At 38.2% G+C, this 23,474-nt stretch overlaps 1 protein-coding gene across 3 annotated transcripts in view; it reads right to left on the minus strand.

Moving 5' to 3' along the window:
• LOC106868412 (uncharacterized) overlaps window positions 1-23,474 on the minus strand; it is a 148,342-nt gene that overhangs the window by 65,636 nt on the left and 59,232 nt on the right. The window contains exon 1 of one of the 3 annotated variants that reach the window (XM_014913650.3): window positions 9,669-9,822. The exons of the other annotated variants lie outside the window; for them this stretch is intronic. Within the exon in view, the coding sequence (XP_014769136.1) occupies window positions 9,669-9,700 (32 nt within the window). The 5' untranslated portion in view covers window positions 9,701-9,822. Of the gene's footprint in view, window positions 1-9,668; window positions 9,823-23,474 lie in introns of those variants that run through there. 3 annotated transcript variants of the gene reach the window in all.

The raw sequence follows: 23,474 nt of genomic DNA on the forward strand, positions 1-23,474 counted from the left end.
GGAGCCTCATGGAGCTTTAGGTATTTTTGCTCAATAAACACTCACAACGCCCGGTCTGGGAATCGAAACCGCAATCCTATGACCACGAGTCCGCTGCCCTAACCACTGGGCCATTGAGCCTCCACTGATAGAGAGTAACAAGAGATATATTAATTATGACAGTGGAGCCTATCAGAGTCTCATAACCACTGCCACCACCATCATTTAATGACCACTTTCCATGCTTGCATGGGTCAGATGGAATTTGTTGAGGCAGATTTTCTATGGCTAGATGTTTTCCTGTTGCCAACCCACACCTGTTTAACAGTAAGCTAATACTTTTCCAAAGCTGGAAACAAACAAGGTTGACACTCCTAATTACTAAATTTTTAAATACTAGACTAAACCTTGAACCTTTGAAGATTTTAACTCAACAGAGACTACATAAAGCTAAGATTAACTTCAATTCATTGCAGTTCAGTGATGGCTTAACTAACTGAAACTTTGAAGTCACTGTCAAAGATATTCTTGTTTAAGAATAATATGTATATGTATGTATATATATATATATATATATATATATATATATATATATATATATATATATATATATATATATATATATATAATTATGTGTATTTATTCTATCTTAATGAATAAAAATTCTGATAGAATAAATGGGTTAATAGAAACCAATGTAGCAAAGAACACAAAATAACTGTGGTTAGCTCCTGTTTTTAAGGCAGGAACTCCTTGAAATTTTGGGTATTTGAGTATATTTAAGAATTTAAGGATTGGAGAAAACGCATGTTATGCAATTATAACATGCGTTTTCTCCAATCCTTAAATTCTTATATATATATATATGTATATATATATATATATATATATATTTCTCAAAACAGTTTGATTTGGATTCTGTGCTATTTAAAGCTTCCAAGCCCCTAACAGGGCTTTTCCTCATGCCAGTGGAAATTTGATTTTCCACTAGTCTGAGAAAAAGCCCTATTAGGGGCTTGGAAACTTTAAATAGCATGGAATCTGAATCGAACTGTGTTGAGTGCCTTTTCTTTCATTTGTCCTCTCATATATATATACATTGGTTTCTATTAACCTATTTATTCTATCAGAAGAATTTTTATTCATTAAGATAGAAGAAATACACATAATTATATATATATATATATATATATAGATAGATAGATAGATTCAGATGAATATGGTACTTAAGTTGAGGCACCAGAATTTAGTACGGTATTATCTATACAATTTCAAAGTAAGGTGATCAAAATCAAAATAAGCAACAAGGATATCCAGAGGTAATGCAGTACAATCATTTCATGCAACTCCATTTAATTGAACAATGCAATCATTACATCCATCAGTGACAGGCAGAGTCTTCTTGATAATTTAGTAACTTCAATGCTGAAGTGGAGACATCATGCTCTTTGTCTATCTCCTTAACTTCTTGGAGATTTTAGGTATAATTATATTAATGTGTCCATCTGTTCTAATTTAATTAAATTTTATGTCTTTGTGCAGCTGAGGATTACTCTGCATTTTACATTGATGTAATGATTGCATTGTTCAATTAAATGGAGTTGCATGAAACGATCATACTGCATTACCTCTGGATATCCTGGTTGCTTATTTTGATAGGTGCAGGGGTGGCTGTGCAGTAAGAAGCTTGCTTCCCAACCACACAGTTCCTGGTTCAGTCCCACTGCATGACACTCGGGCAAGTGTCTTCTACTATATCCTTGAGCCAACCAAAGCCTTGCGAGTGGATTTGGTAGATGGAAACTGAAAGAAGCCTGTCATTCATATATATATATATATATATATATATATATATATATATATATATATATATATATATATATATATATATAGAGAGAGAGAGAGAGAGAGAGAGAGAGAGAGAGAGAGAGAGAGAGAGGAAAATGAAAAATAATAATAAGGCAGAATGCTAAACTGAAAGCATATTTTAATATAGATTTCTAACCGGCTTTCACTGCATGGCAAATTTTCAAGAAGAGGGAGAATGAAAATCGTTTTTTACAAAAAAAGTAAAAAATAATATATAAAAAAATAAATATACCAATACATTATATTGTCTTTGAGCTTTTAAAGTTCAATGGTAATCCATGTAGATAATAGTTGGAAAAATAAGGATGCATGAAATTCAGAGCTGTGTTAGGTTTAACAAAAGAAAAGGGACTGAAGGTTTATGTGTTAAGCAGGAAGTGTGGTGTCAAAACAGGAAGTGTGTGTAAGGGAAGACAAATCTGTGGGTTTTATACTCCAACTAAAGAGTATAAAACCCACAGATTTGTCTTCCCTTACACACACTTCCTGTTTGGAATATTGTAACTTGTGATTCAACATTTCTTTGCTGCTACGTCTGTGTGAGTTCTTCTCCGTGTGTTTATTGTTATATATTTTTGAACTGTAAATTCAGTAACTGGTTGTTTAACAGTTGTTTTCGCCCTACGGGGCTGGAAATTACCAACACAATTTTTTGTCTTTGCGACAAGATTTTTTGTCTTTGTGACAAGGATGGCGTCAGCTGAGAGCAACGTTCCCATTCAGGGAGAAGGTATGCCAAAGGAAAAGCAAAGTTTTTCTCAGGCTGTTGGTGGAAACACCATAGAATTAAAAGTTGTAAAGGAAAGTTTGTACGCTTTCAGAAAGTACATCCAAAAGGTGGATGGTGAAACCAAATTGATTCCACCACCCGAGACCATCAATGCCCTGAAGGAAAAAAATTGTAGTATACAAAGTCTACAACATAAAGGAAAAAAAAATTACTGAAGTTCGTAAAGGACTAGTTGAAATGTGTCTAGCACCAATATGGTCAAAGGTTAGCCACGTCAACCGCGGAGTACGAAGTGCAACGGTTGAGGTGCACTTCGACTCGGCTGAAGTGGCGAGGGAGGTATCAACGGAAACGTTGAAAAATGATACAATCATGTTGCTGCCCACTTACATGGGAAAAAGAACAGCACGGGTAACCATAGAGGACATACCATTCAGATACGACGTAATGTGGGCGGCAGCAGCGGTAATATTCAACGTTGAGGAAAAAATAAATATTCTGAGTATGAAGAGGAAGGAAGCGACCAGCTGGAGAGGCCAGACTCTAGAAATTGTGGTCCAAGCAGAAAACAACACGTATGAAAATTTGCCCGATAGGGTGTTTGTGGGAGAGTGGCTCACCATCCGCGTGTCGGTGGAGGGACGTCAACCCAGATGTTTCAAGTGTGGGCAGAAGGGTCACGTCCGCTCGGCCTGTATTAAAAAAAAGCCAAACACCGTTAAAGCAGGTGACGCCCCTCCTCCGAAAGCGGACGAGGAAGGAAAGGATACAGCAGTAACCGTTGAAGTGGAGAGTGGAAACACTGAGAAAAAAAAACAACAACAACAACAAGAGAGTGAGAAAATGGTTACCGTAGTAGAGAACGAAACGGCAAAGATGGAGTTCTCAACTGCGAGCAACAAAAGGAAAAACAGCACACGCCAGAGTCCCCTCCCCAAACAAAAAATACAGACAGAGGAAAAAAAAAAACTTCCCACCCTTACCCCGCTGGTACAACGCTGATAGGACAGAGGTTCAAGACCCCCCCACTCAAACTGCATTGAAGGGATTAAAAAAAAATGAAAGAATAGTGGCTATAAACATGAAAAACGAAAAAGTAGTAAAATACATTAAAGCCCACCCAAGGATAAGATACTTCAAGAGCGGCACAGAGGACGCTCAATACCGTTATGCAAGGGTCTCAGAAGAAGACTACACAGAAAGACTGTTCCAGGAGCATGTAACAAACAAAATAATAATAGACGTCTCCAACGACGTAAAAGAGGGCAGATTAATTGTCAGCCCGGCAGCCACCCCAAACCAGAGCCCGGTGGCAACCCCGAGAAAGAGCCCAGCAGAAACGGAAGGAGGAGGGGAGGTTGGCAAACAAAAAGTGCCATGCTCCCTCTCACAACCGTAAGTCCTTATTTCTACCTCTATTTTTTCAATGATTAAGTTAGGTAGCTTAAATGTGCGTGGAATGGGGTTGAAATGGAAACATGCTTGTTTTCGGCACGACCTCATTTCACATAGAATAGATGTGGCTGTGATAACCGAGTCCAAGATGAAGGGACCTGAAGCATTCTCGCCCCTCCTCAATGGTTACGAGAAATTTATTTCTCCGAGCCAGAGGGGAGGTGCAGGCGTGGCAGTCCTCATCAAGAAAAACTTGGATTTACAGATACATAGTGTCTTTCTGGACCCAGAAGGTAGGCTGGTCGTCCTAGATGTAACACATGAAAGTAAGCAGTCCTTCAGGTTGGTAGCTGCCTATGCTCCTAACGGACAGAGGCAGTCGGATTTTTTTCGGAACCTGGAGTACTTTCTATTGACGTCTAAAACCATAGTTTTGTTAGGGGACTTCAACACTATTCTCGATATGCAAGTTGATAGTGTAGGCTCCACTGATAGGAAAGGAAATTCTTGCCTCAAAGGTCTACTAGAGAGCTTTAATCTAGTAGACCGTTACCGACTGGATGAGCCGAGCGTTCCACAGTGGACGTGGAGTAATAACGACGGCTCACTCAGATCGTACATAGATAGAATATTTGTTAAGGAAAGAGATAAGAATAGTTTTAGCTGTCCACATTTTTGCATTGTGCCTTACTCGGATCACAAACTTGTGACGTGTAAGGTGCATATAGATAAGTGTCATAGACAGGGACCCGGGTATTGGAAGATGAACAAGTCTATTTTGGCTTGTGAAGCTTTCCATACCCGGATTAAGGAGTTAGTGCAGAGGGCTTTATGTGGTACCATCATTAATAATAGATGGTGGCACGCCCTCAAGAGAGCCATACGACTTGAGTCCATTAGATTTAACAATCAGAGCTAAGTTACGCGCTGGGAAACGAGAAGGTATCAACGTAGCCAGATGGGCTCGCCATGTGGAGAGTCAGAAGAGCAAGAAGTCCTGCATTAAGTCTTTAACTGACGGGCAGGGACGCAGGATCTATGGACAGGAGGAGATGCAAAAGGCCCTTCACCAGCATTTTGCTCGGGTGTTCGGGGAGAGCGGTCCGCTTGAGCGTGGGGAGCCCTTAAGGGACTTCCGAGCTGGCGGGCCTCGACTCTCGGCACGTGAGGCTGAATGCTGTGAAGGCCTGATCACTCCCGCGGAGGTAAGAGAGGTGCTGGCCGAGTGCGCTGGGGAAAAGTCTCCGGGACTGGATGGTCTGCCCTATGAGTTTTACCGAGTAATGCCGGACTTGTTTGGGGAGATCCTGGCAGCAGAATGGGAGAATTCCCAGTTCTGTAAGCCGGGGAGTTGTGATGCTGATACAGAAGGACCCAAGAAGGGGGATAGTATTAGTAACTATAGGCCCATAACTCTACTTATCGTAGAGTTAAAGATTTTGGCCAAGGTGTTAGCTAAAAGGTTGACGGCTGTCATGGAGAAGCTTGTCAGGAAGGCACAAACCTGTGCAATCCCAGGCAGGTCGATCCAGAACAATCTTCACCTTCTCCGCTACACCTTAGACAGGGTTGGGAAATTAGCCGGCAAAGGAGGGGCAGTGGTCCACTTAGACCAAAGTAAAGCATTCGATAGGGTAGACCATCGGTAACTGGAGGCCGTCCTCGAAGCGGCTGGGATAGGCCCGGGCTTTCGCAGATGGATCTCCGCTATGTACAGCGGCATTAAGTCCACTGTCCAGATAAACGGTTACCTAACGGAGCCGTTTTCGATCAAGCGGTCTGTTCGTCAAGTGTGTCCCTTGTCTCCGGTCTTGTATGTTTTGGCCCTGGAGCCATTGCTGCGGAGGCTGGAGAAGTTAGGTGGCAACCCTAATGAGATTGGATGCGGTAAGTTTACTTCTGCGTATGCTGATGACGTCACTCTCATCATGTCTAAGGAAGCACAACTACCTCGTGTAGAAGATGCTCTCCGAAGATACGAAGCGGAGGCAGGAGCAAGAGTTAACAAGGACAAGTCCATCGGTCTGCGCCTCGGCACCTGGAGGAACAGGCCGTTATCGTCCAGTGTCGTTGGACACTGGACAGATGGTCCTGTTAAGTTGCTTGGAGTTTGGTTTGGTTCAGACTCACAGACGGAGAAGAATTGGATCGAGGTAGTAAACAAGGTGGAGGCTATAGTCCGGAAGTGGTCCGGGCGGTCTCTGTCCTTGAAGGGTAGAGCGGAGGTGGTGCAGATGTTTATAGCATCTGTAATCACCTACCGCCTGTCCGTTGTGCCTTGCCCCGATTTTTGGCTAAACAAGCTGGTACGACTCCTCTTCCGCTTTTTGTGGAGGGGGGGGGGGGGGGGGGAAGCCACTTGTGAGGCGCTCCGTCTGCTGCCAGGAACCACTAAAGGGTGGTTTGGGGATGCCCTGGCTAATGATGCGCAGACATGTGTTGAGGCTGAGACATCTCTGGTGCCACCGGGAGGGTGATAAGGTGTGGAGTCCATTGGCGGAGGAGTTCTTGCAGCGACCGGCCTCGCTGGAAAGATTTAAACCCGGTCTCATTAAAAGGCGTAATCTGACTTTATGGCAGAAGGAGTGCCGTTAGGCACTCTGGTCTATACACAAGACGGGCAAGGCTGGCTGCGGGAATACCACCTCGGTATTCTACAGAGGGCTAGTGGAGGGGGAAAACGATGACGTCTTAGGAGGGGCTCTGGGGTTCGACGAGAACCAACTCGCCAACCTGTTTCGTAAGACCTTCAAGCCAGAGTACTTGGACAGAGTGCTGGACAGTGAAACTGTCCAGCACGCTCTCGTACATTGTTGGCAGCTCTCCGGCTTGATGATTTACGTAGAACACGTGTTGTCGCATCTGGGACGAGTACAGCTGTCGGCTGAGTCTATGATAAAGATGATACCGCCAATTGGACTATCAAAGGAAGGTGAGGCTTGTTTTCTCTGTACGGTAGCAGTATTGAAAGAGTGTATATGGAGGACAAGAATGGAAGGTATCGTGACAGGGTCCTACATATCCGGCCCTGGATTGCTGTCCTACTTCAGATATCATCTGAAGAGCAAGATAGGGCTGGAAAAGAGAACCCTGTCAGCGAAAGTATATAAACGGAGATGGAAGGAAGTAGTGAAAAAGGTGGGTGTAAGTCACCCAAACTAATCATTGAGAAAATAAAAGGCAAACTGCTGGGCCTTATAGGCTGCCGAGTTGAAAAACCCAATCTCCCTTTTTAATAGACATACATGTGTGTAGGTGTATGTGTGGGTATGTATGTGTGTGTGTATGTATGTATATATGTGTATATATGTATATATTTATATAGATATATATATGTGTGTGGGTATGTATGTATGTATGTATATATGTGTATATATATGTATATATTTATATAGATATATATATGTGTGTGGGTATGTATGCATATGTATGTCTGAATATTCAAAAGGAAATAAAAGTAAGTCATCGTTATAAGAATTTCAAATTGTAAATTTTATATAAAGACATCGTAAAAATTTTTTAAAACTTATAAGAACTCATACATTTTGTCTATCTGTCTGTATTGTTTTTGTATGAATCTGTGTATATAGATCCATAGTGATCATAATAAAAATTTTACACACTTCCTGTTTTGACACCACACTTCCTGCTTAACACATAAACCTTCAGTCCCTTTTCTTTTTTTAAACCTAACACAACTCTGAATTTCATGCATCCTTATTTTTCCAACTATTATCTACATGGATTACCATTGAACTTTAAAAGCTCAAAGACAATATAATGTATTGGTATATTTATTTTTTTATATATTATTTTTTTTTATATATTATTTTTTACTTTTTTGTAAAAAACATTTTCATTCTCCCTCTTCTTGGAAATTTGCCATGCAATGAAAGCCGGTTAGAAATCTATATTAAAATATGCTTTCAGTTTAGCATTCTGCCTTATTATTATTTTTCATTTTCCTATTATTTCTCTACGTGCGGTTAACACAACCCCACTATTTACTGACTTATATATATATATATATATATTTGTGTATCTGTGTTTGTCCCCCCACCATTGCTTGACAACTGATGTTGGTGTGCTTACGTACCCATAACTTAGTGGTTTGGTAAAGGAGACCGATAGAATTAGTATTAATCTTACAAAGAATAAGTTCCAGGGTCGATCTGTTCAACTAAATGCGGTGCTCCAGCATGGCCGTAGTCAAAATGACTGAAACAAGTAAAAGAATAAAAGAATACACACACACATGAAATCATTCAGTTTCTTATCTCCTAAATTCACCCAAAAGGCTTTGGTTGGCCCAAAGCTATGGTAGAAGATGCCCAAGGTGTCATGCAGTGTAATTGAATGCAAGACAAAATGGGTGAGAAGCAAACTTTTTTAATCACACAGCCCTGCCAGTCCCTATACTTGCTACACTTCATCAAAAAGCTGATTGCTGGAACTGATGAGGTAGCTGGACAAACTAAATGTAATTTATGAAAAAGAAAATTGTCAGATGTTTGCAAAGATCAGAAAGTTGATTCCATTGAAGACTCAAATAGAGACTGAAAAATAAGGCAGGCACCAAACTCCATGAGTTTATGAAAGATAAAGTTCTCCTCATTCTACAGCCAGTCTCCAATTACAACCAGTTCCAGTCAACATAATCATCATTTAGCGCCTGCTTTCCATGCTGGTATGGCTTAGACGATTTGACTGAAACTAGTAAGCCGCAGGGCTACACCCGGTTCCAATCTGATTAGGCGTGGTTTCTACAGCTGGACACAATTCCAAAAACAAACAACTCCAAGAGTGTAATGGGTGCTTTTTATGTGCTACTGACATCGGCAATGACTATGATTTCACTTGGCTCGACGGGTCTTCTCAAAATATTAATTATAAATAATTTGAAAGATAATAAAGTGTAAATGGGACCTTTCTGGAATGCTTTTGGTCAGAACAAACAGTGAAGAATGCATTTTTGGTTCTTATTTATGGATCTGAGCCAAAGCAAGGCGTATGCACTGCCAGAAATAAAAATAACAAACACTAATGCAAGTCCATATCTACTCTGAAACCCACTGGAAGCACTAGATTTTCAAGAACCATACAAAACAAGTCCCTCATTTCTTCTGAAGACAAAATGAAAACATTTAACTACAAAAGTACCAAAAAGTGCAACTGTAAAAAATAAATTCAGTGGTTGCTTAGATAATCTGCCACCTCATTTGGGGACAGTGGGTTGCCAGAAACAATAAGTACCTATAATGTACAGGTTTGAATTAATCAACAATAAGCCTCTACAAACCCTTTACACATCATCAAAAGAAACCAGAATCCACCTAGCAGATATGAATATAATATTGAGGCACAACGAATAAGATTTACTGTATTATAGGCTTTTAGAAAGTTCGTCCATAAGACTTTACACCCGTCTCACGAGACGGGTATAATAGTAAACATTTATCAGTTATAATAGTAGATTGTAAAATATACTATGTAAATAATTTTGGGGGAAACAAATGCCCGATTCGAACCGTTATCTTTCCTTTAAATCGGATGACACATTATAAAAATTACTTTATAAACAATGGACAATCTACGTGTTACTTCGGTCTTTTAATGGTGAGATAAAGTTCATGGCACATATAACATTAATAAATAATGAAATACAACTAATTATAAGCTATAACATTTATATTACCTGTTGACTTCTGCTATTTCTTTAATCTCCATCGTCGATAATTTAAACCTGGCGCCAGCAACAACACCGAGGCCGCTTATATACTTTCTAAACAAAAACACTGACTTTCTCGCTGGTCAAAGCGAGCAAAATTATTTTTAAGCTTCATTTCATTTTTTATGTATGTATTTTAAACTTCCTATCGTATTTCTAATTTATAGTTTCAGTTAAAAGGAGAAAGTAAGGATTATTCAAAGAAATTAAAGTTTTTATCGTCTTCCCTCATTCCTTCAGCTGTCGCTTACGTAAAGGAAGGATAATCAATTCTGCTTCTGTCTTTACCTCTGGGCTTTCTATCCCAACAGTAAATATACACTGATCGAATTTATCGATTATATTCTCTATTACTTACAAAAACAAAAGTCTCAGGCTTAGATAGAATAATATGACTGTAGCAATAAAGGCTGCCGAATAGTGTTAAGCTTTCTGCGAACCAAGTTTTCGACTCGATATTGATTCTTGATTTTGGTTACTTTGATTATATCATGAATAACCTTGAGAAATATCTGGGCAATTTTTCGGTTTAGCATTCTAAAATGAAAGTGAAGATTTATTGTAAGTAATGAGCATTAAAAGATTGAAATTTGAAAAGAATATTTTTTGGTTAATGTTTACTATTACACATATTTCGTGAGACTTGTGTGATCACTGATTGGCAGACTTTCGAAATATCCGTCCGTCATAGAGAAAAAGGACAAGGAATTGGGTGGTTATTTTCTTCGGCCAAAAATTGTTATTGTTCATAAAATAGAATATTTTTGTAACCTTTCACCCCCAATTCCATGGTCTTTTTCAGTTACCTTTTACTATTACACCCGTCTAACATTTTTTTTTTTTTTGAGAAGAACTGGCTTAATAATTTATCTCTTTATATGAAGTTATAACTTTTTTTAGGAAAAAAAATTAATATTTATTTACATGAAAAATTACTGGAGAACTTTCATCTAATTCTTCCAAATCTTTCTGTTAAAACTATTGAAACAATTTGTGGGGAATTTCTTTTATCACAGCAACTGGTTACACACCACAAGGTTTAACGGAACCTACTGAAGCGAGCCAACACACTCACAGCATTACCACAGGCAAGTGGTGAGGCTAGGGCATTGGGAAAGCCAAGTGCCCTCATGGGCATGACCCGACACCTCAGTGGGGCAAGCTGCCAACGTTGACAAGAACTTCGTGGTTAGTGGCCCAGTCTCTCCAAACATTTCAAATGCCACAGATTGGAAGTAATAGTTCACTGTCAGGTCCCAATACTTTAGAGTTTTCTTCTGTTTAGTTACAGAAGCAGTGATTCTCCTATTAACTGTAGCATCTAGGATGTGGGAGGGAACAAAGGAGTCGCAGACTGTAGCATCCCAAATGAGGCACCTACCTCTAACCCAGGGACAGAGGGTAAGACCATCTAGTCTCTTTCCATCACTTCTGGATAACCCCAACAGCTCCAGAACTGAAAGGATATTAATCTTATCCAGGGCCCGCTTAATGATTAGGTTTAGCTCCCGACCCCTCCAGATGATCACCTATACTGGCCTGACCCACCAAGTTTTCTTCAACCCATCTTCACCCCTGACAATGTAAGGAGGGTAACTGCCTCTTTCCCAGCAGGTTCTGGCACTGGGATCAATGGCTTACAACCTCAGCATCTCAAGGATGGTATCTCCCTGCTCTTGGAGAACCTAACACAGTTCATAAACTTGTTCTCATCTGAGAGTGTCCTTGCCTACATTCGTCCCCTGTTCTTGGGGCCAAACTATTTGGTCTCACCAAGCCCAACGGTGACCTCTACCCCATAACGGTTGTACTGTGCGATGGCTCAAAGCAAAAATGTGCTTGTCCTCAGTTTCTAACTACCTGTCTGAGGAATTTTCCCCTATGCAGCTAGGAATGGGTACTGAGCTAGGTTGTGAGGCTGCTGCTCATGCCACCAAGGCTTTCACCAACTTGCTCTTTGAGTCCCCAAAGGCCGTCCTCAAACTAGACCTTAAGAATGCTTTTAATTCCATCAGTCAAGACATCATCCTCCATGCAGTAAGGGAGAATTCCCCATCACTTTATCACTTAGCTTGGCAAGCCTATCGGGAGCCCTCCCACCTCTTGTTTGGTGACCACCTCATCCCATCTGCCTCTGGAGTCCAACAGGGTTATCCACTTGGTCCTGCCCTATTCACACTGGGTATTGATGATTTTACCAAGATGGGAGTTGACCTAGACCTAAATGTCTGGTACCTTGATGATGTTCGTTTAAGAGGTTTTCCTGACAAGGTGCTTGCAACTGTGAGGAAGATGAACTTGGTTGTAGAGGTCTAACAAGTTGGGTGGTATAACATATAAATACCATTTTATTTTGTTAGTATTGTTATTGCTGTGTTAGTTTTCAAAGTGGAATCCAAAAGGTATAAAAAAAATTGAGAATGGGTGAATATGAAATATTTGAAAAGCAATTCCTTTTCCCCACAAAAATTATAATTCTCATTGTTGAAAGAAAAAATAAGTTGGGGTGCTTATTTCAACATCTGTTGGGTAAATACTGTTGATATTTCCACTTTTGTTTGTTGATTACAGACCAAATTAACGTCATGAATATCATTCAATCTCCTTTTTTTTCCTCACCTGCGTGGATCATAAATCTAGTGACTGTATTGGAATACAATATACTAGAGTTAACATTGTTCTTGCTTCCCCTGCCCCCCACATAAGGCCCTGCACTTACCCTTATATGCAGTCTTTCCTTCCCACAACATTAGCCTTTTAGAATTCCTTCCCTGCATAAATTTTCCCTGCAACCATTGACTTGCAGCATTCCAACTAGAACCATTTCACTGGTCTCACAGAGGCTATGGACACAACCCCTTCCCCCAAAGCAAACTAATGAAAGGAAAAAAAAATCTTGATAAGACTACAAACTCAAAACCGTTTGGCTGAGCTTAGAAGTGGTGGTGGTGGAGGTGAGAATACTTTATTCATTTAGTCATAGCAACTCTCACCACAAATGTAATTAGCAGTAATGAATTAATGAATACAAATGTGTGTACATGTCAAGAATATTTACAGATTTGATTACCTTGGTTTAGTTACATTTTTGTCTGACAGCTATTTATATGTCCAAAATTAATTTTATATTGACTTGTATCTGTCGTTAAAACCTCCAAAATGATGTCAAAATAAAATAAAATCTTTTTAATATGGCTTCTAAATGTTTAGCAGAATTTGCAGTTAAAAATCCAAGTGTTACTTGAGAGGATTAGAACATGAATGCATCTACCTTGATCTCTTAGTCAAAACCAAGTGGGGAGCCACAGCATATTTATTAAGATCTACTACTCTGGCCTTGTGCCATTTCTCTACAGAGTATGTATGCACTATCAGGGAGAGATCAACCTATGTCAAGAAACTTGGCCCAGAATTGAACAACGCCTACTGCCTGACCTCTGGTGACATGAAACCCACTGACTCAAACAACCTGCACCTCCTTGCTGGCATTGCCCCAAATGGAGATCCACAACACACATATTAAGCTATCTGACAGGAAATGGCCAGTTGAGACAAGATGACAAAGGCTACTAGTGATGGATGCCAGCTCTTCCATGGTGGTCAAACACTGGCCCAACAACAGGAGCCAAGAAGAAGCTTCCTCATCCATGTTCACCTAACAACATCTCAGGAAGAAACTATACTCCAGCTCTGAATGGAAAAACTTGGGAGCAAACCGCACTCTGACTGACATGGAAATCCCCACCCTCTGCTGAAGACCTCTCTCCTGGCCCAGAAGCATCATAGATTCAGTGGAAAACACTCAACTACATGAGAAGAACAGGACAATCAAAAGTTGCTTTGGTCAGATGTGGCTACAAGACCAGCCCAATCAATGCTGAATGTGAAGAAGCAGGCCATAATATGGAGCACTGCCTTGTCTGCCGACACTACCCAACTCCTGCAACTCGAAAGAGATTTTGCAGAGTTCAATAAAAATGCAAAGAACTGTATAAAGAAATAGGAAGCTGTCATATAACCACTACACTTCAAAGAATCAAAAGAAGAATAAAATGAAATAAAATAAACTAACTACCTAAATGAACAAAACTAAAAGAACAAACAATAAAGGTAACCATGGTAGTTATTAATAACTTGTCTAAAAATTACATTTATTTAGAACAAGCTGTTGTGTTTATTGAAAGACTAGCATGCAATTAGAAACAATGAATTCCTTTGAACAACAACAACAACAACAATAATGTAGATAATAAGTCGAAATTAATATAAATTAATTAGTGATTGTTTGTATATTAGCATCTTTTGATGGTGTATTCAATTATTCCTTTATTCCATCATACATACACTTATTCCTTTATTCATTAATTCATATTCATTCATCTCTTCATTTAATCTCGTAGAAGAAGGAGGAGGAGGAGGGGGGAGGAATATAAACCTGATCACTGGAAATGATCAAAACTTTTACTGGTCGTTTCCACTGAGGTTATTGTCTGGCTACTGATTGCTGATTCTCTCTCACTCTCTCTCCCTCCCTCCCTCTCGTTATTTCTTTCCTTCTCTTTATCTCTCTCTTTTTTCCATCTCTTTCCTTCTCTTTCAAACTTGCTGTCCTCCTTTTCTTTCTCTATTATTCTCTGGCTCCCTCACCACTGTCCCCACTCTCTCTCCCCTTCTCCCTTACCCTCTCCTTCCCATCACTCATTTTCTTGTTGACTAATAAAGAATAGAGAATAGCAATAATGACTTTACACAGGAAACAATACTACTCTTCATCATCATCATTGTCATCATTAACATCATCGTCATCGGCATCATCATCATCATCATCATCACTACCACCACCAATACCACATATCCCACCATCACCACTACCAATACCACTATAACCAGTTCTATCACCAACATCACCATAACCATCCCTGCCACTACCACCACTGACACACTAATACCAACAACAACAACAACAAACACCATCATCACCACCAGCAACAACAACCATGAATGTAGAATCAGGTAGACCGAAGTAAGGTGGGTTTTGTGCCTTGGCCAGGAATACAATACCAATAGCTACAATAAGATTTGAACTTAAATCCATATCATCGCTAGAGTAGCACCTTAACACCTTGAGTTCACCGTGTCTCTGATTACATTTTATCTTTCATCTGTTATTGTTTCAGCCATTAGACTGCGGCTATGCTGGGGCACCACCTTGAAGAATCTTTAGTCAAATGAACAGACCCTAGGACTTTGTACTTTTTTTTCTTTTAAGCCTGGTATTTATTCTATAGGTCACTTTGCTGAACCACAAAGTTATGGGTACATAAACACGCCAACAACAGTTGTCAAGCAGTGGTGAGGGACATACACACACACACACACACATACATACAAGGGTAAGGACACTAATGCAAAGCAAGGTGGAAAAATAGTACTTGAATATCGTAGGTAGAGTAATATGCTTCTAGTAAAGCTGCAAAAATCTACATAAATTGTTACTGACAGTTTCACGTGACTGCTTGTTAGACAGTTGTAATCATTCTCTCTCTCTCTCTCTGTATATATATATATATATATATATATATATATATATATACTTTATTTAAAAGCAGCAGAAATATAACAAAAGACTGTTACTCTGAGTTTCACGTTCCCATTCATCGGACAGTTTCTAACAAAGCAGGATGAACGGGAACGTGAGACTCAGAGTAACAGTCTTTTGTTATATTTCTGCTGCTTTTAAATAAAGCATATTACTCTACCTCTGGTATTTGAGTACTCTTTTTTCCACCTTGTTGCACATTTTATGTGCTTACTCTGGTATATATATCATCATCATCATCATCATCGTTTAACGTCCGCTTTCCATGCTAGCATGGGATGGACGATTTGATTGAGGACTGGTGAAACCGGATGGCAACACCAGGCTCCAATCTAATTTGGCAGAGTTTCTACAGCTGGATGCCCTTCCTAACGCCAAATATATATATATATATATATATATATATATATATACACACTCTCTGAGTGGTTGGCGTTAGGAAGGGCATCCAGCTGTAGAAACTCTGCCAAATTAGATTGGAGCCTGGTGTTGCCATCCGGTTTCACCAGTCCTCAGTCAAATCGTCCAACCCATGCTAGCATGGAAAGCGGACGTTAAATGATGATGATGATGATGATGATGATGATATATATATATATATATACATACATATATATGTTATATTTAAAGGCATGAAATTTTATTTGACCCTCTGGCTGGTAACTGATGAGGAGTTGGAGACCTTCTGTGTCTATTTTCCATTCGTCTGTGCATTTACTATATGTTTTTCAACTTGCCATTCTGTGTCTGTTTTCCATTTGTTTGTACAATTACTATATGTTTTTTTAATAAGTGTATATATATATATATATATATACACTTATATAGACAGTCTGTTAAAGTCTGTCATACCGGCCATGACGAAGGGAAATAGCCCTGAAACTCGAGTCGCCTTTATATATTTATATTTATATTTAAAATTATAATACAGGGTATCAAGAGATACCACCACGCTGAAAAAATAGCAGTCAAATCCTGACTTTAGAGTCAGGATTTGACTGCTATTTTTTCAGCGTGGTGGTATCTCTTGATACCCTGTATTATAATTTTAAATAATTATTACCTTTGATGGTTTTTATTCCCATGCTGACCACTTGATAAGATCAATATTTTAAATATCGATCCTATCCTTATTTATATTTATATATTTGATCCTTTATATTGAACACTCAATATTTCATCTACATTCAATACTTTCTTTCATGGTGTCATCCATTTTTATTTTATTTTATTTTATATTATATATTGTATATTCCATATTCTATACCCCACATTGGTTCTGCAGGAATATAAATAAAACATAAAAAACAGACAGTGTTGGAACTCTTTTAAACAAAATAATATATATATATATATATACACATGCATAAGATGGGCTTCTTTTAGCTTCACTCAATCAAATCCACTCACAAGGCTTTGGTCAGCCCAAGGCTGTAGTAAAAAACACTTGCTCAAGATGACACAGAGTGAGATTGAATCCAGAACCATGTTGTTGGTAAGTAAGCTTCTTATCACACAACCACGCCTACACCTATTCTTTTATATTATTTAATATAATACTGAAGTGAACATACAATACATAAATATATTATATTGATTTAGGAGGTTAGTGCTGGGGAGGGCATTCAGCCATAGAAACTATACCAAACGAGACATTGGAGCTTGGTGCTGTCCCCTGGCTAACCAGCTCTTGTTGAACCATCAACCCATGTCAACAAGGAAAATGGACAGTGTAGATACTAGATCATCACCTCAAAATTCTTTTGCATAATTTATGTTACTATTTCAGTTCTTCTAAAGTGACATGAACTCAGATGTGCTGTGTCCTGTCTCTTCTTTTTTACCAATACTTCGATATCTTCTGCTATCTCTGGAGTACATACTTTGTCTGTCTCTCTCTCTCTCTCACTTAACACAATTGTTTTATTTATCCCTATATGCATTGTCCAATATAAGTGCCTCATTAAATACTAACCCAGTTATCTTTCCCAAAGTTTGAAGTTTGTTATGCAACTTCACTATGGGGTATATCCAAAGATTTTACTTATCACTACATTCATGAAATAAATTAATTTACTATTAATTAACTTAATTTACTATTTTGAATTAAATTATTTACTATTAATTTATATAAGATAGATGTAAATGTCTGCAAAGTTTATAAAATCTACTGCAGACATTAAAATGTATTTAATTATGACAGCTGAAATCTTGGGTATACCACATAGTAAAGCTTGCCATTGTCAGTGGCTTTATCTTGTATCCAAGAATTTATTTTCTTCTTTGCTGAACATTTTCTTTATGGTGATGCCATTGATGACTCTGTAGGCCAATTCTTGCACAGAGGAGTTGATGATATTGACAGCATAGTAATGTTAGTGAAAGATAGGTTGATTTTGTCGAACCTTTTTTTCCTGTTGTTTGATTTCTTCCTTTTTTTCTTTCAAGTTTTTGGTTCCAATGATGATGGAACACTGCCACATGGTACAGTCTCGGGCTTGTGTTTCAAACAATTTAGGCTCAATTGCAGTGGTTTTTAGTGTTCCTTTGAGTTGGTCCTTGTATCTTCAAAGAGGACAACCCCATGGTCTTTTTCCTGAAGTGAACTCACTGAATGAGACTTAGCATGAATACCTTGATTCTTCCATTCTTGCTACATGTCCTGACCATCTAAAGACGGTGTGATCAGTGATTCAATACTTTGACTGCTGGCTCTTTCCAGGACTTTGTTGTTGGTCACATAATGTCCTCATTTGATTTTCAAGATTGAAGAAAGCTTTTGTTGGTGAAAGCGTTCTAATTTTTGGACGTCATGACAAGATAGAGTCCAGGTTTCACAGCAATGTAGCTAGGTTGAAATGACAACAACCATTATCTTATAATAATTCTGCTTGTCACTCTGTTACTTAGCCTGTCCATAATGCTTCCACATGATTAGTTGAAAGGGGTGGGGGGAGAGGTGGTAGTGATTGAAATGTGTAATTTGTTTTTGAAATAAGTTTTACTCCATTATTTAGCCCATCTGTCACATTTTCATGTGATTAGCTGAAGAGAAAGGCGAAGAGTGAAAGAAAATGGAGAGTGAAAAAGAGGGTAAGGTGAAGAGTGAGAGAGAAAGAGGGAGAGTGTTGAGCATTAAGTCTATAGAATTGTGCATAAAGTATATAAGGTGTGTATATATAATGTGCATTAAGTAATCATCGTATTCCAGTGTCTTTCACTTTTCAATGATTAGCAGATGAGCGACTGTTTTTTGATACAGACGCAACACAGGCTACGCTTTCAGGGTTTTGAGATACAGTTTTCAAAAATAACCCAATGAATTTACCATTAATTCTGTGAAATATACAGGGGTCCTGCTAGTGAACTATAATTTTCATTGCTAAGTTAAGATCTTTGTTGTTGAAGACACATTTGATTAGCTTTCCAAATGCTCTGTGTGCAGCTCTAATTCTGTGTTCCACATCCTTTTCTGAGGTGCACTTCTTTGATAAAAGGCTGCCTGGATATGGAAAATGCTCTGCTTTTGTAAAAGGTGTATCTAAGATGTTAACATAAAAACCTAGTAAGATGGTATTTAGAGCTGGTTGTGCAAGGACCTTGGTTTTCTTGATGTTTATTGTAAAGCCAAAGTGATGGTAGGCCATAGCAGAGTTGTTCATAGACTGTTGGAGATTTTCTTTTGAATGACAGAGGGCAGCATTGGCATTAGCATATTAAAGTTCTGAGATGTGTTGCATGTATGTTATATGTTTAGATCAAAGTCTACTAAGATTGAAAAGTCCTCCATTATATCTATATCTAATGTCAACTCCTGGATTGTCTAGAGGAACTTCATGAAAGCACTGCAGCCAGATACAAGGAGAATAGTATAAGTGCCAAAGACATATTCTTGTTTTAGTCCATTTTGGTGGAATACAGTCCAGACATATAGTAAAATATGAAAGATAAGCACCTCTGGCATATCAGTAATTTATGTAACAAAACTAACTGCTGAAATGTGTCAACTATACATATTTGTCTACTTGATTTTATTTATAAGTGTATCAACAATGGTTATGAACACAGGTTCATGGTGACAAAAAAATGTAAGGTAAATTATTGCTGATGAAACTATAATAATAGTCAAAACAGCTTTGTCCAGTTGATCTCTCTCTTTCATTATTCATGGTCTGACTGTATAAATACAATAGATGTTTCCATCTTTCATAAATATCTTGTAAATTTGTAACATTGATTGATCCTGCATGGTGGGAGGTGAGAGTGGTAGTAGCAGTGTTGGGTGGTGGAGGTGGTGGCCCCTAAAAAGGTCATAGGCATTGCTCCTGCTATTTTTACTGATAAATAAGTAAAGAAAATGGTAGCAGCACATTATTGTGGAGAAGAAGAAAGAAGAAGGAAAGGTGGAGGACGAGGAGGAAACAAAAAGTATTGATATCAATAAAAATTATATTTGAAAAATTAAATGCACACAAACAGATACACACACAAGACAATTTAATTTTAAGGTGGCAAATTGCAAATTCCAAGGTGGCAAACTGGCAGAATTGTCGGCATGTTGGGTAAAATGCTTAGTGACATTTTGTCTGTCTTTATGTTCTGAGTTCAAATTTTGCCGAGGTCAGCTTTGCCTTTCGTCCTTTTGGGGTTGAGAAAATAAGTATCATTTGAGCACTGGGGTTGATGTAATTGGCTTACTCCACCCCTGAAATTGTTGGCCCCGTGCCAAAATTTTTAACCAATAATTGTTGCAGATTCTCTGAAGACAACTGTAGCTATGCTATTGTAAGGGACTGACATCACTCATTAACATATACCTCATTAATATATCTCATTTATATCTTATTAACATATACCATTTGCATATTTCATCAATATATACCATTAACATATATATTTTCTGTCTTAACCACAAATCCCTTTTAGTGTTAAGTTAATCATAAAAAGAAATAACTAACAACTAAATTCAATATTATATCAACTCTTTGTATATATTATATCAATATTATATCAATTCCTGCTCCACTATTTGAATAAATAATGTTGTTTTACAGTTTGTCAAATTGTCTACAAGAGATTCTGGGCACTTATCCAGACGACCGCTTAAGCTAAACATTTTACCATCTTTTTGTTGTTGTTGTTGCTGCTGCTGCTGTTGTTGCTGTTTTTGTTGTCGTTGTTGGTGGTGGTAGCAGTACTGCTGCTGTTTTTTTTTTTTTTCCATAGCCTCTCCATTCTGTTGTCTAGTGTAGACTTGGTACAAAAATTACTTTTGAATTGAGCCAATATCCTTGCTTAGAATACTCTTGGTATTTATGTTTACATACACACACACACACATTATATATATATATATATATATATATATATTTATCATTTTCTTTCTTCAAACCCATAATTTCCTACCTAGTGGTAATGAATCCCATTACCATTAGATGGAAGAATGAGAAGAAAGATGACTTTCTCATGGAATTGTATTATCTAGGACAAGTTGCAAAAGCTCACATCCTCTTACTATGTCATACATACACATGTCCGGATTTGAATCCAGTTATTCCTGGCTCCAGCTACACAGTGATCCCTCTACTTCAAGTTTATCTCTATCTTTTATCTTTTATTTGTCTCAGTCATGAGACTGTGACCCTGCTGGGGCACGGATTTGTTTGTTATGACTGCTTACAGCTAGATAGACTGAGTTAGTGTGAGTTAAGTATCTTGGGAGTGAATAGAATAATGCCAAGGATAGGATTTGAACCATCAACTCTTCAGTTTATGCTATGAAATTCTATTTGGCCAGCTGTGACCCTGAGCATTCAGTCACATTTCATGGCAAAAATTGATCCTAGAAGACTGTAACATAGTAGACATGAGTCCTCAACAGTCACTGCTTATGAGTGTATTCATCACAAACCATTTATAGGGTGGATGGTAAACTCTTGACAGGGCCAGCCTCCAAAAGAACTTTCACAAGGTAGAACGAAACTTCTTTTGAGCTCAGGCTGCATGTTTAGGAGTGATCTTTTCAAGATTTAAGGAAGCTGTAAAATTCAATTTAAGTTTTTAAGGAGGGACTCCTCGGGTATTCACTGGCCTCCTCCTTGGCTTTTTGAACCACTGACTAATTTAACAGTTGAACCGAACCCTATTCTTATAGGTCCTGTCTCTTGGTGTGCTGAATTTACACCCTGCCTTTGTACCCTGCTAGACTATTTATTTCAATAACACCATTAATTTAAACATTTCCATATCACTTAGACACACCTATTTACTGCTGGGTACTTTCCTTATTGCAGTATACTCAGCCATGAAGAAGAGATAATACTTGATGCCATACTTGGAAGAATGACTGCAACCCAGCTTTGCATCTCATTTCAAGCTATTTCACTCTCCATCACAAAAGACCTGAATGCAGTTTATTTGCATTCATATATATATGGGTTGGAACAAAAACTCATACCATTTTTCAATTAGTGGTGTTTAAACATGTGATTTCATTTCTCAAATGACAAAAGTGTATGCAGCATATATTTTGTAAAGGGTGACATATTTCAACATGTCTTTCTGTTTGATTACCATGTGGATAGTTTATTTGTACTGTTTTTATGCTAAAAGTGAAAATGAAGTAAAATGAGATGCATTTTCATCATTTGATGCTCTCTTATTTATGGAAAGGAAAAATGCTGTACAAACAGCAAAAAAAAAAAATGTGTAGTATATGTAAATGGTACCATAGCTGAGAGGATTGTTTGTAAGTGGTTTTCTAAGTTTAGGAGTGAAAATTTTGATCTGGAAGACCATGAGCATTCCAGCAAGTCTACAATTGTTGAGGCTGATCAAAATGGAATGCTAATCAAAAATAATCCAGATCACATGACATGAGACATCATAGAGATACTCCACATATCTCATATGAGTCTTATAAGACATTTAAAACACTTGGATACGTGAATCACTATGATGTTTGGGTGCCTCATAATTAAATGGAAAAAAAAATTAATGAACCACATTTCCATTTGTGTTTCTCTGCTCCAACGCAAAAAAAATGATGCACTTTTGAAAAGAGTGATCACAGACAATGAAAAATGGATTGTTTACAACAATGTGGAGTGAAATGACTCCTGGAGAAAATGAAATGCACCCCCTTAACCATTCCAAAAGCTGGTCATTATCCAAAGAATGTGAAGCTCTGTGTCTGGTGGGATTGGAAGAGCATTGTGTTTTACAAGCTCCTTTTGTAAAATAATACATTGAATTTAGACAATTATTGTTTCCAGTTAGAACAATTAAAGAAAATAATTAATGAAAAACATTCATCATTGATCAATCAAATGGTGTCATATTCCTTCTGGATAATGCTAGACTTCATAAGTCCTTAAAGACCTAGCAGAAATTCATATAGTTTGGCTAGGGTGTCCTACCACACCCTCCATACTTACCTGACCTTGCATCTTATGTATCATCATCATCGTCATCATAATTTAAATGTCTGTTTTTCATGCTGTCATGGGTTAGATGGTTTGACTGGAGCTGGTAAGGCTAGAGGCCACAAGGCTCTATTGTCTGTTCTGGTATGGTTTCTATGACTGGATACCCTTCCTAATGCCAACCACTCCACAGAGTGTACTGGGTGCCTTTTATGTGGCACCAGTGCAAGTGTTTTTAACATAGCACCAGTATGAGTGCTTTTTATGTGACGCCAACATTAATGTCAATTCTGGTGTGGTAGACAGGTCTTCTTGAGTACAGCAAGGCACCGGATATCTAGGTCCTTTTTCATCTCCTTTGTAAGGCAAGGCTCAGTGTCTTCAGATCGACCTTCAATACTTTGTCTTATTTCTTCCCACAAGTTCCATCTATTTAGGTGGTATATGTGGGTATGTTTGTGTGTGTTTGTGTGTGTGTGTAGTTTTCCTGTTGGTTTACATGGTAGATTGGTTTTGTGAGTCAACAGGCAAACTGAAATTATGTAAACAGAGGGAAATGCATTTTTAATGATATTATAGTTGTGAACTGCCAGAATTGTTAGTACATCAGATAAATGTTTAGCAGCATTTGTTTTGGCTTTGTGATTTCAAATTGTGCTAAGGTCAACTTTGTCATTCAGTTTTTCAGGGTCGATAAAATAAAGTATCAGTTAACTACTGGGATTGATAAAATTAACTAGATTCCTCCCA

This window comes from Octopus bimaculoides, chromosome 2, assembly GCF_046866305.1.
Source record: "Octopus bimaculoides isolate indiv1 chromosome 2, ASM4686630v1, whole genome shotgun sequence".
NCBI classification, from domain to species: domain Eukaryota; kingdom Metazoa; phylum Mollusca; class Cephalopoda; order Octopoda; family Octopodidae; genus Octopus; species Octopus bimaculoides.